The following is an 18,527-nucleotide window of genomic DNA, read 5'->3' as shown; positions in this document are numbered from 1 at the left end:
TATAGAGAACGAAGACTAAAAAACAAAAAAGTTGCTTATTAATTAAAAAAATAAATTTAACTATTTAAGAATAATCTGGAAAGAGAAGCAAGCTTAGGAAGAAGAGAGCATCAAGGAATTCAATGAATATGCTTCACTCGGCTAGGTCTAGGTAGGGGGATCCTTTTTATACTTTCGATTCCTCCAAAAAAATTAGCTTTTGGTAACTCAGTACCATTCATTCACCAAACGAGAGCTTCGCATATACCAATGTTCATGTCGATCATGGTAAAATGCACATTGTGATTATCACATTTAAAAATGTTTTGGACAACATCAAAAAAGTATTTTTTTTTTTTTTTGTTTAATCTTAATGAGTTACATTTTTATAACTTAAAATTTACAAAGAGTCTGAATTTATATATTTCGTTGGTACAGTCCAAAAATTTACTTAATATAATTCATAAATTTACATTAACTAAATAATGAGAGTTCTATGGGTGCGTTTAGGATTGAGGTTGGATAGTTGTAGGTTTAAACTATAGTATTAAAGTGTTTGTTGTAACTTAAAAATTATGTTGATATAATTTTTCATTTGTATAATAAAAAATCTATTATATATTTAATAATTTTGTCAAAATTATTATTTAAAATTTATATTTATTATATATTATTAATTTTTATTTCACAATTATAATTTTTTTTCCACAACAACTATAACTTAAAAACTACGACACTTCAATCCCAAACACATCGTATCTCAAGCCACAAAAAAAGGATTCAAGCGAATACCCAGGATCATTCACCACTCGACCAAAGTCCTGGGAGGCAAAAAATAATTTTTAAATGCATAACATACCACATAATGATAGTGGAGAGAAAAAACAAGTGTAAGCCACGTGATGTTGTGGGCTTCCAAACGTAGGCTGTCATTCCTTGTCATATTATTTATTTTAGGGGCTATACCGCTGGATAGATCATAAAGATATGGTCATTTTTCATTTAGATCCTTGTATGTTGTTCAAATTTTAGAAAATTAACCATTATTATTCGAGACTCTCGATTTTTTTCCCATTAGAAAGATTACTTTCAAAGACTTCAGTAAAAAGATTACTTTCAAAGCCTTCAGTAACCATTTAACTTTTTTTTTTTGGGATATTGAAGAAAAGAATGTAATGCTTGTATTTTTTAAAAGATAGACGAAGTTAAAAATCAAACCTACAAATTTAAATCCAGTATTTTTTTTAAATTGTTTTATTTTGTATTCTAAAAATAAAACGCCTTCACTAAATAAGGACTAGAATAAATGTTTCATATTAACAAGTATCTTAAGCAAATACTAATTTTCAATTATTTTTAGGAGTATGGTGTCTTAATAAATGTTATGGACTGCGGTCCACATAACATTTTTCATCTCCTTGATGGCATCATAACATCCACTCGAATCTCAGTTCAAATGGGGTCCAAAAAATAAAAAGATGAAAAGGTGGATAATCTAAAATATTTGAAGTAAAATAACATTTATAATTTCAACAAATAATAATGAAGAAGATACCATCCAGTGGATAATGCTCATACATGCACGTTGAGACTTGAGAAGAAACATCAGCATGAAACTCAGTCACACCATTTTGTAGGGACGAGAACAAGATGGAATCATTTATGTGCCCTCCTCCCCTATCTTTATTGAAAAGTACAAGCAATAACAGCTGGTCTCAGTGCTACTTCAATTTCGAAGGACAAGTAACACCGAGGCAAAGGGTACTGGAGTGGTGGCACCAGTTCCAGTCTCCATAGAGACTAAAATTCTTACTGCATGGAGTTAAGTTTCTTCTGTAATATTAGTGAGAAGATAATTCCAAATTGATCTTAGTAAATCTCTGGACATATTGTAACATACATAGACTGTAACTCAGGACCAATTCATTTGAAAAAATAAAATGGACGAAAGGACAAGCGTGAGATGAGAGGTGATTTCTGTAGCAATTTTCACTATCAATTCAAATACAACTTGCTTCTGAAAATGATTTCAATAAAATTTTCTTCCCATTTACTTGGTTAAATATGGGATAACAAGAAAAGACAACAAAGAGACAGAACCTACATTTGTTTTTATCCCTTTTCAGACAAACAAAAAGCTAAGGAAGAAAGAAATCTGAGAAATAATATACATCTTACTCATCAAAAGTACTGGTAACCAAAAGTCCCCCAAACACAATAAACAAGGGGGAGGACAACTATAGTAACAAGAATTTACCGAGGATGAGAGAAAGTAACCTTCGGTTCAGACTCCGTTTCTTCGCTATAAATCCCAACCGTCCTTCCTTCCACCGAATTCCCATTTTCGGCCAGCGAAACTTCCATACATCTCCGCAAATTTTCTCAGGCATTCGCTTCGTTTATGGTAGTGCACCTGTGTGTTTCTGCTGATAGCTACGCCAGAGAATTTTGATGTATCTATAGCCCAGGCTGGTCTCACATATTCAACAGTCTTCGATGCACTTGCATTTGCATACAGATAATTCAGAAGCACATCCTCGCAGTTAAAAAACTTGTCAACAAATTCCCTCCCTGCCTTGGCTTGCTCTGACCAATATCTATTAAAAGCAATTTGACTATCAACAAAAGCTGCCCCAGTAAGAATCATGTTGTAGCCTTTATGTCTTCTGGCATATTTCTCACCCCTATACCTTAATGGGCTTCCATTGACTAGACGAGGGTAGAACCCGACTATCCTATCTGGATGTTGACGCCATACCTGAAAACCCCGTTCAATATCATCACAAGTCATCATAATATCATCGTCAAGCTCAAGAACTCCACGAGTCTTTATTAATGGATCCAGCTTAAAGCGATTGTTCAGTGAGTTTTGTTTCTCCACTCTAATCCTCACAGGAACTGCTGAATCTAGATCACTCAACTTCGGAGGCTCCCCTTTATTCCACACAACAACAATCTCTTTCACTGAAGAACACCTGGAGTAATGCTTCACATACATTTTCAAATTCCAGAGGCGAGCATCGAATGTCATAGTTAACATTGTGAACTGAGAGTAGTGACCTTTCCACATGTAAGCTTCATCTGCCCCATTGCCTCCATAGATAAACTTAACCCCCGTGCACGTTAGTGCAACCCCAGCTACAAATATCACAGCCAGAACCAATCTTCCAATGCTGGTATTGGGTTTTATCTTGCCTTGGAGATATGAAGCTGATCTATTTAAGCGGCTACAAAACCGTCTGACCTTTGAACATAGCATACTTTCCCTTTCCCAGGTCAGCAAACTATCACTTCTCTTCCCTGAGTACTGAGCGCACCAATTAAGGGGTATGATGCACTTCACAGCACCGAGTAGCAGACCTAATAAAACAACAAGTATACCAACAGCTGCAACAGAAGCGCAGCCAAGAATATACCTCTGGACTGAATCTCCTGAAAGCGCCCGATCCCCATCCATAACCGCTATCCACTCACCAGAACTTAGCTGTTGCGCATCAAGGTGATGGTATCGAGCACCATTCCAAGCATTTCTTCCCTTATTGGAGGCCTCAAAAACAAAGGGAACCTCAAGTTCTTTATACTCATTCTTGGTAAGAATTTCTACCTTGAAGGTACGCACACGTCGCCCATATGATTCAGCACAGTCTTGACCTACGCGGTAGAGATTTCCATCATATACAAATGGCCGACCTCCATTTCGAGCACCCAAGCTTTTGTCACCATTGTAAATAGGGTTCTTTTTGTGTGGCTTCCATGGACCAAAAGGTGAGCTACTATACCAAATTTCTAGCTGTCCATTCTGTGTGGTTCCAAAGCCGCTGTGATCGGAACCAAAAAGCCAGTATTGTCCATCATGATTAATCATAAAGGGGTCAACAAGAGGCTTTTTCATAATAATCTTCTCCAGTTTCCATTCCAAAGGAAAGTTAACTGCTCTATAAAGACGAACTTCCCCTTTCGCTCTGCTCTCAGGCATCATGTATATCTGTTAAGAAAAACAAATGCAACAAATGAGCACTGCAGGGACCAGAACCAGATGGCCCAGTTTAGAAAATTAACAGGCTCAAAATCAGAAATTCATAAATGCAGCATCTATTTTGTTTGGAAAGCATTTTATATCTCTGAATTTATGGTCCATCCTATAGATATTGAAAGATTGTTCAAAATCATACTTCCTCATAATGCCAGGTTCATGCTGCAAGTATGTATTTCTCTGGTCAGGTTATAGCCAGAGCAAAATGGTGTAAGTTGGTTAAGGATGCAGAAGAGACAAGAACAGATTATTGAATAGAAAGATGATTTCTTACTTGGCCATGGTAGTCGAAAACATATGGAAAAGAGAGATGCCAGTCCTCATCCAGCGCTATGCCCAATTGCTGCCATGTTGCTCCCTTATCAACACTTTTTGCAACCCCAATATCCCCCTGCATTGTGATTGAATTCTTGGTTTCATAGAATAGGTAAAGATCATTTCCCTGCATTTTACCCAATGTAAAAGTGAAATAAGCATTAGTTTCACAGATGAAAATTAAGTACCTTCGGAGGTTTTAACCACAAAAAATAAAAACGATCTCCCAAGTTTATCTGCAATGGAATACCCAGCCATACACATGCACGGTAAAATACAAAAGTCCATTCTTTCTTTACTTGTGTGTTCCTATGTGTATATTTAGTTCAAACAACTGCGAACATACCGTCTCCGGAGAAATAAAATTCAGATATACCATTAATTCTTGATAAGGACAGTCAACCGTCTATCTTAGCCGTCTATCTTAGCCGTCTATCTCCTTCACGTCAAAAGCAATGCAATTAAATAAAAGGACACATCACTCAAAATGTATCAATGTTTTAATTAATCACTTGGTTCTAACCAATTTCTATGTGCTTACTGCAAAACTGATCCCCGTATCCTTTAAACATAACAATAATGGAAATTCCAGGGAGCATCTAGCCACCGTGGTACTATTAACATGAGAAACACCAAAAGGATCTAAGTCAATGTGCGCAACTAATATCAAGAACCCCTAGCTATTATTCCTCTAGACTATGAACATGTCTAAAAAGGCCAAAACTAGGAGACATAGTGGAAGAACCTCACAACACTCTATACTACAGAAAAGAACATCTGGTCCTCTAAAATTAATATTTCAGAATGACCATTGCCTTAAATCATTATTATCTATTGTAAGACCCATACGGCGTCACTGCAATTGATATCCACAACCACAATCTCTGTTGGTAAAGTACCTCATACCATTTTCGTCCCCAACAATTGGAATGTTATTAGACCACTAGCATATGAGCTTATCCTGGTTAGGTTTTTCTCTTCTTTTTTTTTTTTTGGTTTAAAAAAATAAATAAATAAAGTTGCAACCACTATAAGAGCTTTGGAAATGGCATTAAAAAAGAGAAAGATTGATAAGGAGAGAGCTCAAGAAAGAGGACCCTGTATCCACCTTTCAGGGGGAAAAGAGGGAACACTTGATAGGGATTTAGATTCCGGAAGTCCCACCAAATGTATTATGTATGAGGATAAATACATAGTAAGGCTTGGCGGAACTAACCTGGCTCCAGTCCTTAGATGTGCGCAATGACACAATTCACAGTTTATTTGGTCCCAAGTAACTATTCTTACACAATCCAAGTAACTAAGAAAATTCAATTCTCAAACTCATTGGAATTTAGCATCCAAGAAACCTGAGAAAGCAGGGGCCTTTGGTAGTCATATTAGTGAATACCATCTTCATCAGGGAGAAGTCAAACAAGATAGCCGCAGGGAACATGAGCCTTAATTCAATCCATTGAGATGGGAAATACTGTCTACAGCCAACCACATGGGTGCAACCACCTACTAATATAATGAATTGCAGTAAGCTCAGCTACAGAAAGAAGCAGGCTCTGCTAATACTGAGGATCCATTTTTTAGGTGGATTTAAATAATAACTTGACTATAAGGGTTTCCAACCCTATCTTAAATATGGGAAGGGCTATTCTATGTTATAGCCATTATTTTACTAAAGCCTCAACACCTTGCAATCAATCAAAGCACTAACAAGCATGAAATGCCGTTTTCCTATTATTTTGATGCACCGGTGAAAATTCAAATGAACTTAAGCAACACATGATACCTAAAAGTCCCAAAAGAAATATAAAGCATAGTCAAAAAGTCAAAAATAAGTAAATGAAAATAATAGGTGCATAAAAGGAAGCACCCATTCATCACACATTAACAAGGCAACAAATGAGAAACTAAAGACATCTTTTTTTGGTCTAGACAAGATTCTTTGCAAGCAGAGAGCATTTTATCACTTTACCTAGCACCTTCTCACTACTGTCTACCAACTCCTGATTAAGCAAGGACATCTAACAAAGGAATGCACATTCTTATCCAAAGTGCAGATTATTCCCTTCAGTTGATACTTTCACATCTTAAAGTCACTCCCTACAGTTACTGCTTCTCAACTAGCAACCAACTGGCTCGTAGTGCTTGCTGATGCAAGCACAAATGGCGTCCAATCATGTTTTTATCATTTTTGAAAGATGGGAACACTTATAGGAGAATTATCAAACAAGTTCATACTCATAAAAACACAGTCATATACTACGCTAGGGCCTCAATCACGAGGAAATCATCTCACAGGTGACTAAACTTATATCCCTTTGTTCAGAACTTGGTGGTTGCTCCTGATTCCCTCTGTTCGGGAGTGCAATTTCTATTTCATAAATTAAGCATAATCCCACTGCAGAAATTATTTATTCAAAAAATACCTTGCCTCTGCAAAAAAAGTAGCAAAAGTGGCAATCCAACGAGAATTAACTATTACACTAGGAGACAGTGATGAAAGATTAAAATACACAAAAGTGAAGTTATTGATTCCCTCATTGTATAGTCTACTGTTCATTAAGCCATAACCACTTACAAACTTTGGTCAAGTTAACTATATGTATGCAGAACAAAATTATATACTTTTAACAACATTAAAAAGAAAATTAAAAAGTCTAATAAAATAATACCTGAAGATAGAAGAAAGGATCAGCAACAAAATTGCTAGGAAACCCAGCAGAAGAAACTGAAGCACATGTCATAATTGGATTAGCCACTGGCCACGCTGCACTGTCATCCCTCCATACATTCGCCTGCACCAAATCCAAGCCCACTCATCGTCACAAACTAAACCACCAAAATTCAAACAACCAAAAACTTATCCATATAACTAAAACCCCAAAAAGTTCAATCTTCAGCACATTTTGACCAAGAAAATAACAGAAAAATAAAATACCCATGTGGTCACAATTAACCCCCAAAAAAAAAAAAAATTACTAGACAATTGAAATGGTGAAGAAGCTCAGCTTACAGTTTCAATAGGCTTAAGGGAGAAAGGAGAGTTGCCAAAGAAGACACCAATAGACCAAGAACCTTCACTGTCTTCTTGACAACCGAAAGAAGACAAGCCAGCAGCAACCGTATAAGGTTTCTTCAAAGCAAGCCATCCGTACAAGAACCCAACAAATACGTACACAACAAAACACCAAACAACAAAAAAATAACCCGACGACGACAACACGAGCCTCCGACCACCGAAGCTGGCGCCACCGCCGCCCTTTAAACTATTATTATTATTATTATTATTATTATTCTTGGCAACATGTTGCTGCTGTTGCTGCGGCCAACGCCATTTACACAACCAGCTGTTATTATAACAGCTGCTGTTGCTGTTACTGCTGCTGCCGCTCGTCGTCGTCACACCATCCCCTCCTCCTCCTCCTCCTCCACCGTTACCGTTACCGTTACCGTTGACGTTGCCGTTAAGTTGACCTGAACCCATATTCAAGATCTCAACTTGACCGGCATTTGTTCGACTTTACAAGCTTTTTTGTAATCTGGGGTCGTCTTTGTTTTTGCCTCAAGTCCGTTTCCTTTGTTTCTTTTCTCGTTTGTTTTCTTGTTTTTGTTTTTCTCGTCGACGGCGTGAAAGTTGACGAGAAAAACGTTTTCACTTTCGAAAATTTATATTTACGGCAACCCTCTCTCTCTCTCTCTGCCCCACTTTGTTTCTCAGGCTTTGTAATTGCCTCCTGGCTTTTTGCCTTTTGCCTTGTATTTATATTCGCATTCACACGGTTTCTTTGTTCTTGTAATTTTGATTTTGATTTTGATTTGGAGAGAGCCTGGAAATTTTCTCTTGAGAAAATTGTGAACCGAAAGATCCTTTTCTTTTCTCTTATTTTCCATTTTTTTTTAATTATTTAATTATGTTTTAAATCGAGATTTGGATTCCACGGGGAAGGTGATGTTACGCGCGTGAATAGCGTGTTTGATTTTTACTCGCGTTACATGGCCGCCAAGTTCGATCTAGTCCACTTTGACTGTCTACACGTGGAGGAGTGCTATTGAGCCTAGTTAATGACGTCAGCGGAGACTTTTGGAAAATTTTCTCTCCATTTTCAATGGTTATCTTTTCTAATTCTTTTTAAGAATATATTATTTTTAATTATACTTTATCCTACCAGTATTTTCAATCGAAAGGCATAACACAACCTCCTAAGTTAGTTTGAATAACTGAAAAATATAGTGAACTCATTCTAAATTTGTTCGAATTTCTTAAAAATATGGTAAAAGACTACTAGAAATTCCTCTAAAATCAGTTTGAATATCTCAATTTATATCAGTTAGTATTTAATTAATTTCATAATATGCATGGAAGAATTCAAACTCTTAATTTAATATATAAGACGGTGTTAATAGTGTCCATCACTCAACTAATGAATAAACTTACTCTTAAGAATGTTTTATTTCAAAAATTTTAGAAGCGTTTATATAAAAGAATAATGTGTTAGACAAATTTTTAATTTTAAGCATCTCATAAGCATGATTCTATGATGTAATTTTAAACTTAAAAGGTGAAAGATTAGAAGAAAATTGAAGAATTAGACCTAAAAGGGTCATGGAGTTGATGGGGCCGCATGTGTTTAATGATAGATATGATATATCAAAAGTATTTTTCAGACTTATCTTAATGGGACCAATTTAATGTATAATATTTTTTGGGAAAAAAATGAAAATAATAATATAAATAAGAGCTATAATTGGTGGGGTCCTTTTAACGGATGGGTTTTTTTTTTTTAATTTATATTTGGGTTATTGGATAAAAGGCTTTATGAATTAAAATGTATATTTGGTAGTGGATAAGCACCTAAAATTGGAAGCAATTAGCTCAACGAAGACACTGTTTCTAGAAGATCATCCATTTTCCCAATTGCATCAATTCTATCACCTAGGGTTTTAAAAAGTGTGGTTGTTTCTGTGACAAGACTTAAAATTCAAAATGTCCAAAGTCCACTATCATCAATCCATTCAGCAGTCACTAAGGCCTTGGTGGCTAAGAGCCTAGAAGATGCATTTTGAAATTTCTTTGAGAGAAATTATTAACAATGACATCAAGCACTCACATTCGGTCAACTAAGTCTTCATACCATTGAGATTATGATTGTGAACCATCCAATTTGGATTATGTTACAATATTTTGAAATGAATATTTATATGCTAATGTAAATCATTGTATGACTAATGACAAATCATAAACAGATCAGCAAATTGGCCATGTTGATATATTACTAATACATGGAAATGAATTGTAAAAAGACTAAGTAAATTGTAAAAAGAATTTGAGTAATAGGGACCTAGATTAAATGTTTGACTTTTTGGTGGTTCTTCAGTCTTCACCCTATAAATCACTCATTCAATTCATATCCATTCTTTTAAAAAATGAACAAATGTGTGGTAATATGACACATGATAAGGATTGATATCTTAATCTATGACATCCAGGCATTAATCAATTTTTTTTTTTGGTGTAGTGTAGTTGGTACCTTCTCTGTCTAAAGGTAAGTCTCATTTTCTTTTTTATACTTTATTGAACATGATGAAAGTCTAGAACAAGTTTTCTTTTTCTTTTTTTCCTTTTTGTTTTCTCTCTAAGGAAGGTGTGAGCTAGAGAATCTCCATCACATGGGTTTCAAAATGGCTAACAAAAGCTGAATACAATAATAAAATAAAGATAGAAAAATGAAAAAAAATAAAGTTTGAAAGTTTGATGTGAGGAAGGATGATTTCTTTTGTAGGTTGCAATTGGAGTAGCTCCCAATTGCCTAATTCAACTTTTAGACCGTTTAAAACTTTGAATTTAAACTATTCTTTGACAGAATTTAACATTATTTTTTTATTCAAATTTGATGCACAAAGGACACCAGAAGAAGCAATGTTGGGGCTCAAGTATCCATTATTTAATCCAAATTGGCTATAGAAATACCGTTTGAGTGTCATCAGATTCATATAATTAATGAATGAGGATTAAATTGGGAGTTTAACTAATGCATTCCTTATAATTTAAGATGCGAAATTTGTTGTAAATTTTATATATCATAATATAAGTTTGAGTAATTTCTAGACTTGTAAAATTAATTTGTATTTTAAATGATGTGATCTTTTTAATAAAATTTGTAATATTACTGATAATGAAAAAAAAAATACTAATAACTCATTAGTTGAATTAATCGGTACCTTCTTTTTTTATCCTTTGAGATGAGTTTACTTCAAAAAATAGAAAAGTATAGTAACGGCAACAATTATATAATTGTTCTTGGAAAATATCAAACAAATTAATATTTTCAAATAAAAACCACATTCAAAATATTTTAGAACGTGTTATGATCATCATTAAAGGAAAAAAAAAAGAAGAAAAAAAGATGTTAAGATCACGATGTATTATTTTATTTCTACTTGTAGAAAATGCATTTAAATGCAACCCACAAATCAAACAAACCCATGTGACCACCTAATACTTATAAAATTTATTCTCTCTCTCATTTTTATTTTATTATGTTATTACATTTTTCAAACAAGGTGTGCTTGTGACTTTTGAATCAATGGCTGCTTTGCTTTATCTATTTATTTATTTTTACTTACTTATTTATTTATTCATTCATTTTTTTTCGTTTTCTTAAACGATGAAAATATTTGACCAATGACAATTTTGTGCTAGACATGCACGTTAAGCAAAAGGAAGGAAAATTTGAAACGATAATAATAATAATAGTAATGAAGAACTCTCTCGACTCTTCTAGAAAGAAATCAGGATATTTAATTGACGGCCCTCAAATTTGACAACATTTATCTTTTTGTTCTTTTCTTTTTGTCCAAGCTAGAAATGAATGATTCCAGAGAGACATGACAATAATTAAACGTATGGCTGCTGCAAAAGAGAACCCACTCTTTGAGCAAGACAACAATTTTACCAAACAACTGTGAACTTTCAAATTCACAATATCAAGAGCAGTCCATTTACGACGTGATTCTTCTGAAAAGTGCTTCCATTTTGCTTGTTCGTTTGTCTCTTTACGATTTCTAGGGTTTACTTGACGTCACAATGCATCAGTTCGCCATCCATTATTGGTACTGTAAAGTAATAAAAATCTTGCAAGGTTTGTGAGTATGTAGTTCGTCCAATCGGTAAATTATTTTAGAGTGGTCCAAAAAAATTTTAAATTTGTCGGATCGTCGTTGGTGGGATTTGTGAACTAAATCATACTGGCACATCATGACACACAAAATTATAGGTTGGCTCGATCAAATAAAGTCTATGTGAGCCTGCTGCATTTTAGACATAAAAGCTAAAGTGCTATTACAAATGTTCGTAACTTTTTTTTTTTTTTTTTTTTTGGTGTATGTATATGCATGTGTGTGTATAGATAAAGGACGAAGCCAGAAATTTAGTTCATAACGAGTAATTTAATAATGAATTTAATTTAAGTAGTCACAACTTCAATTCATAAAGCATTTCAATTAAGTTCATAGAATCAAATTTTCAACTCTTATTTAGGTTTATGAAGGCAAAGATTTAAATAATGGATGCAATTTAGAGGATTTTTTTTATCAAACTGCAGTAGTTGCCCCCACTTGCCTAAAGTAAGGTCTGCCATTCTGTGTGTGTGTGTATATTTATATATTAAAATTAAGAATAAATTAAAAAAAAATCAATACACTATAAGATAATGTACACTACATTAGAATTTGTGTGTGTTTTTTTTTAATCTTTTAGTTTGTTCTTAATTTATGTACACACACATAAACACGCATGTATATATAGTGTTGATTTGATTTAAGATTTTGGATTTTATTAAAGTTCATAAAAATGATTGGACCATGTAGTTTAATAACTTTCTCATACTCTAACAAATTCGAAATCCTAAATTATATTCTTATATATAAAGTGCTGGTTTGGTTTAAGATCTTAAATTTTATTAAAACTCAAAAAAATTATTAAATTATTAGATTTAATAATATAATATCATTACATCATCAAATCCAAAATCTTAAATAAAAACATATAATATGAAAGTATGACGCGCGGATAATCATGCACCAAATCAAGTCTGCATGTATATCATATACTTTATTGATGGCCGTAGAAATTATGGATGACACCGACCCATAGTGGGGCTAGCTCTGTTCATCAATTACACCCTGTCTCTGGTGGAAAGCAAACTGGCATCATGTGGATCCATTTAATAACATTATTTTTCTTTTGAAGAAATTCTTGTAAAATTTTTCTTTAAAAATTTCTCAAATAAAATCTTGAGAAAAGTATCCCCATATCAAACACCTTTTTTTTTTTTTTTTTTCCTTTTTCCTCTGAAATTTTTTAATTAAGTTTAAAGCCGACGATGAGGAAAGTAGCTGGCTCAGGTGAAGTCGCTATCGCATGCCTTTAATTAGTATTCGAAACTAATTAACTAGACTAATTAAGGCATGCATTTACATATAAATTCTGTGGTCCAAAGTTGATTTTTAAACAATTTAATTTGTAAATTACGAGTCTTCGAGATTGTGCAAAGTTTGCCAGATATGAAAGGTTTTAGAGAACAAATTATATACTCAAGTGCAGATGTTTGTTGAAAATTTCATGCAGACGCACATTTTTATAGTATTATAAAATATTTTGCAGCGCCAAAAAAGAATTACGACCACACAAAATTTGTACAAACGTTAGCACCGGAGCATTATATGTATTTTGTCAACATAATTGAACCAAAAAATAAATTTGTATTTTCGAGAATCTTCGTAGAACAATCGCTACACCAAAGAAGGAGAAAACTTGTACTTTTTTTTTTCATAAACTTTATAAGTGCTTTTCCTTTTTTCAAAATAATATTGTTAATTATAAAACGCCATCCAAACATAATGACAGGTTCGTAAATATGTACCTAATCATAATTTAGGGCAAAACTATGTTGCATAATTGTATAATTATATTAACTAGATTCAATGGCTGAAAGTAATAGTGATACCGTACCACTGTTGCAACATAGTTGGACCCTATAATTTATTCGATTATTCAATAAAATAGTGTTTGCAAGGGTGTCATTATGTTAAATTTGAGTTGTCAACAAATTAAAGAAAGCACTGAAGATTTGATTTGATTTGATTAACTAAAATAAAAGTCTTGATTTTGCACATAATTTTTTATGTTCAAAAGTACAAGGTAATACTTGCATGCCATAATTTGTCGTGGGCTTGTGCAATCATTTCAATTTCACATGCAATGCGTATCTTTTTTTAACGATAATTATAACGTTAAAAGGTATTAATTGATATATATACTGCCCATGATCTGTAATTTTTATAACGTGGATTGATATTCTTTCAATTAATAATAATTATGCAAATCTTGTAAACGTGAGATGGATATCTCTATTATGAGTTTCCAGAGGATTTTTTTTTTCCTATCTGGTGGAGGCTTTCAAATTGGCCGAATGGTTTATCTAATAGTTTTTGTCAACTTTCTCTTAAATTATGATTTTTTTTAAAAAAATTATTCTCTTTTGTTCTCCTTTAATTTTGATTTATTTAAACTAGGGTTGACAATAGGACAATATGTGATAGAATTTATTAATTTCAATCTTGTCCTGTATATGTAAGTAGGATAAAAAATTGTCTTATTCCCATTCCTTTATTTTTTTTGGAATAAAAATTTCTCCTAATTTCGTCTCGTTAAATATCTCATCACATCCCATTATCTTGAACAGTCTTGAATATAAATAAATAAAATTTAATTTTTTTTAAGGATCATCCTAATTTAATATAGGAAAAATTTTAAATAAATACAGAGAAGAATAATTAAATAATAGTTTCATTTTGACTACATGATGTGCAAATACAATTTTATACTAATATTTTTTAATTGCCTATTCATTGCACATTAATATTAAGACTTATGCTTCAAAAGTTATAGATTTGGACAGTAATCAACTTCTATTTTGACCATAAAAAATTAAAAAATTAATTTTAATTGTGGCTTTTGGCTAACACTTCACTTTCTAATTATAATATTTTTATTATTTAATTTTAACCTTTAGATTTCAACTTTGAATGTTAAGTTAAAATATAAAATTTTTAAAAATTTAGAATAGTTTTAAAATTATATTATCAATCGGATATTTAGGACAAGATAAAAATTTATAATTGGTCCTTCTCTCATTCCACAAATAAAGGCGAGATTTATTTTTTATTCTTGTTCCATCCCACTTTAATTTGAGATGTAAAAATATGTTCCAATTTCATCTCAAACGGGATGAGATCATGCACGATCACATCCTAACAGGAAAAATTATCCTAATTTAAACAAAGTTTTTCAAAGCTAGCATTAGAATAAAATATTTAATTTTTCAATTTCTTGACATTAAAATTTTGAAAAATTGTCGTGATGAATTGATTTTGTAGTTATTTATGTAGTAAACATATATTAATGACCTACTAATATTGACTTTTAATTTGATGAGGCTAATTTAGCAAAATCATAAGTGTGGTAAATACATGTATTCTTTTCTTCGAATAAGATTTGATGAGATAGATAAGATAGAGATGGCTAGAAAGAAAGGTATAGACAACAACATTTTCTATATCTAGAAATTAATTAATAAATCATCAACATCCATGTAGTTACATTCTTAATTAAATTAACAATGACAACTCACAAATATAGTAAAGAAAGGAATATATTTTTCTTGTCGTAGAATGTTGAAATTTTAAATTTTGATATTAGTAATATTGTGATGTGATATTAAAAAACGCAAAAGAAAAAATAAACACTTCAATTTCTTCATCTATATAGCGTCTATATATTAATGTGATGACGAGGATAGCAGGTGAAAGTAATTAATAATTTTATTTTTACAAGATTCAAGTGAATTCAATTGAATTTAAGAACAAATTTTGTGAGCATTTTGAAGGTGAAGTTGCAATCTAGGGAAGCTTCCATAGACACAACAAAGAACTGAAACCAAGAAAATTAAATTATCTTTTTAAGCTTTCAACATCAGACATCAGCAAACAGATAAGATTCTCAAAATAATAATAATAATAGTGTTGCGTACGTTACTAAATAAAATCAACAAGAGTATTTTTTTAACAATTAATATTTGACTAAATAGATAGAAATGATATTACTGATAAAATAAAGGGAAATTATCATTTGTATACCCTTAGTTTACTCCATTATCAAAAATACTACAATACTTTGAAGATGTATCAATCGTCCACCCTAAGTTGACAAAATGTATCAGCTGACCACTAAACCGTTAGTTGCCGTTTAAGTATGATGACGTCATAAGGGTAATTTGGTCTTTTCATATGATACAAGTGATAATTTAAGGGTATACAAGTGATAAAAAGAGAATTTAAGGGTATACAAGTGATAATTTTCAATGGTAAAATCGTCAATTCACTGTAACTCCGTTAACTTTCAAACGGAAACTAACGGTTTGGTGGTCGGTTGATACATTTTGTCAATTAAGGGTGGACGATTGATACACCCTCAAAGTGTTGTAGTATTTTTGATAACAGAGCAAATATCGGGTATATGAATGATAATTTCCCTAAAATAAATAAGGTACTTTCTGAAGAAGCAACTGCTTGTTGAAACTGTAAACACTATTGAAAAAAATAAATAAAAGAAAGTCATAAAATATTTCCATTCATTTCAAATATTTAGGTTGAGACTTCAATTTTAATACATCCAGATAATTCTCAGTAGGCTTGGGCTGGACTTCAAATCTCGATGGGTATTAGGATGACTCTCAAGTCCGAATAAATTTATTAGATTGTATTTATTTATATTATATTTTTTAATACAGACTAGACTAATTAAAAAAAATACTTTTAAGAAAAGCATTTTAGTAAGTTAGAGTTGATATAATTTACAGTCTCTTAAAAAATTTTGTGGATTCTACCATCTATTACAATTTTTTATATTATTTTAAAGGGACTGTAAGTTACAACATCTGTAACTTAGCCGCATACTTAAGAAATTATTTAGTAACTTTTTTATAAAAAAGAACTTTCACAATAATTTGTTTTTTGAAGTTAGGGTGAGATGCAAACAGGTGTACGATAACTTAAAAAAAAATTGTTAAATTTATCTTTGAAGAAATGTATCGGGAGACATTTCAATTAGAAAATATGGGTTAATGTTTTGGGAATCCCATTAAAATCAACATATTTCACATTGCCCCAGAATTATGAACAATAGCCATCAGCACCATCCTGTTAGCTTTTCAATAAAATAACACTGTTGACTGCTTTGATCAAATAAAATTACAGTAACACTCTTAATTAAAAATAATAAATAACAAATTATAATTTTGATTTTTAGGGGTTGATTAATTTGTAGAAAATAAAATGAAAATAAAGTTTTGAGTTTATTATAATTTTATTTAGGTTGAAACAGTCAATAATTATATTTAACTGAAAAACTAAAATAATGAGTGGTGATACCCCATTTTGACATAATTTTAGTCTTTCTAGAGATAATTTGAAATATTCTGATTTTATTGGGTGCGTGGAAAAATTAACCCTAGAAAATTTTCTAGCAAATTCCCTTGTAGACAGAATTTGAAGCCATTCAATTGGTCAACAATGGGACATAAATATTTAATTTTTGCCTAAATAAAGTCTTGAACCATGTGGATGCAGCAAGTTTTTAGCTTGGAGTATTTTAAAATTTTAATGACATCTCAAAAGGACCACAAACTTAGTTTCAAAAAAAAGGACCACAAATTTGGTGTGCTTGACTTGTAAAAATTTAATAAGTCTTTTGCTTTTGCCCAAAAACACCATTTTCCAATAACGAATAATATGCCTTACTACACAAGGTGAATCACATGGCCGTGGGCTAGGGGCTGCATTTCCTTTTCATGCAAATTTTGGAGGCATTCATGGGTTGATATTAAATTTTAAAAAATAAAGCCTTAAAAATGGAATGGGACTATATTTCTTTTAGATAAAGACTCTAATTTCTTTTTATAATATTAATATTATCACTTTATGATTATAAATTGAAACGTTTGTCTCATTTAATTTTTTTTGGTTAATTATTTCATGATTCATCCAATGAGCTTGGTGATAAGACAAGTTTAATTACCCCACATAAATTTTTTTCTTTAATTTAGTTTTTTTTTAAACTTTGTTTGTTGCATTCAATGATTTCATATTATTATCATTTGTAATATCATTTTATGATTTGTACACTAGTCTTAAATAATTTATCATATAACTTGAAATGAAAAGTTTTTGATTCACTACCACTTAGGCAATGTTTGTTTTTTTATCTGAAATCTGAATGGGTTTAAATTTTTTTGAAATCTAAATAGGCCTGAATATTAACATTTGAATGATATGTTTTTTTTTCTTAATATCTAAATATAAATAACATCCTTTTTTAAATAAATGAAAAATATTTTAAATATGATTATTTGACATTTATATCCTTATAAATCAAAACAAAAAAGAAGATTAGGTTTTATGGTTTAGGATATAAATATATTTTTGGAATATAATATTTAGTTCTCATTCAAACATTTTTCTATTCAGATAAAAGTTATAAAAGCTTACTTTTTCTATTCACATATAAATATCTAAAAATCAGATCTAAATTACAAAAAATAAAAAAATAAATTTTAAAAATTTTGAAATTAATAAAATTCCCCATTCCCAAATAATGGTGGGTCCCACGCCGTAAAAAATAGAGCAGGAATCGAAATCAAAATCGTAAAACCCACAATTATTTGGGAATGAGGAATGAGAGATTGATTATTGGATATTATTATTTTACTTCCACACTTATTTATTATCTATATGATAATATTAAATAAATTATCATTTCGTGTGAAATGAAAAAAAAAGTTTTCAATTCTTTACAACACTTCACTGATTTTATATTACTACATCGATGAAGCTATTCTTACAAATATAAGATACAAATTTGTATCTCATGTGATGTGTAAATATATATTCTCATTAATTAGTTGATGTTTATATATATATATATATATATATATATATATTCTCATTAGTTGTTGTGTATTAAGTATACACAATTAACTTTATTATCCAATCAATAATGTATTAATTTATTTTCAAGTAAAAAAATTGTATGTTACAATCACTTGAAATATTTCCAATATTTCTTTCTCTAGAAGAATAATATCCATTC

The 18,527-nt window shown here is 31.4% G+C and overlaps 1 protein-coding gene across 1 annotated transcript; it reads right to left on the bottom strand.

Annotated features, from left to right (window-relative positions):
• Positions 1-1,943: 1,943 nt before the first annotated feature.
• LOC102631491 (glucosamine inositolphosphorylceramide transferase 1) lies at positions 1,944-8,186 on the bottom strand. The gene is made up of 4 exons (XM_006485180.4): positions 7,335-8,186; positions 6,994-7,116; positions 4,287-4,454; positions 1,944-3,964 (listed from the first exon to the last, which is right to left on the bottom strand). The coding sequence occupies exons 1-4, from the start codon at positions 7,803-7,805 to the stop codon at positions 2,282-2,284; spliced, it is 2,445 nt and encodes an 814-aa protein (XP_006485243.1). The 5' UTR covers positions 7,806-8,186; the 3' UTR covers positions 1,944-2,281.
• Positions 8,187-18,527: the final 10,341 nt, after the last annotated feature.

Source organism: Citrus sinensis, chromosome 4 (genome assembly GCF_022201045.2).
Source record: "Citrus sinensis cultivar Valencia sweet orange chromosome 4, DVS_A1.0, whole genome shotgun sequence".
Classification (NCBI taxonomy): Eukaryota; Viridiplantae; Streptophyta; class Magnoliopsida; order Sapindales; family Rutaceae; genus Citrus; species Citrus sinensis.
Note: the sequence above shows the minus strand (reverse complement) of the source record. Positions and strands in the feature narration are given on the sequence as shown.

What these genes read in the sequence shown, in the direction of transcription:
- LOC102631491 (XM_006485180.4), bottom strand. Translation starts at nt 7,805, where the DNA reads ATGGGTTCAGGTCAACTTAACGGCAACGTCAACGGTAACGGTAACGGT. An exon ending in CCCTTAAGCCTATTGAAACT is followed by an intron (nt 7,117 to 7,334) that starts GTAAGCTGAGCT and finishes GATTTGGTGCAG; the next exon opens with GCGAATGTATGGAGGGATGA. An exon ending in TTTTCGACTACCATGGCCAA is followed by an intron (nt 3,965 to 4,286) that starts GTAAGAAATCAT and finishes TTTTCTTAACAG; the next exon opens with ATATACATGATGCCTGAGAG.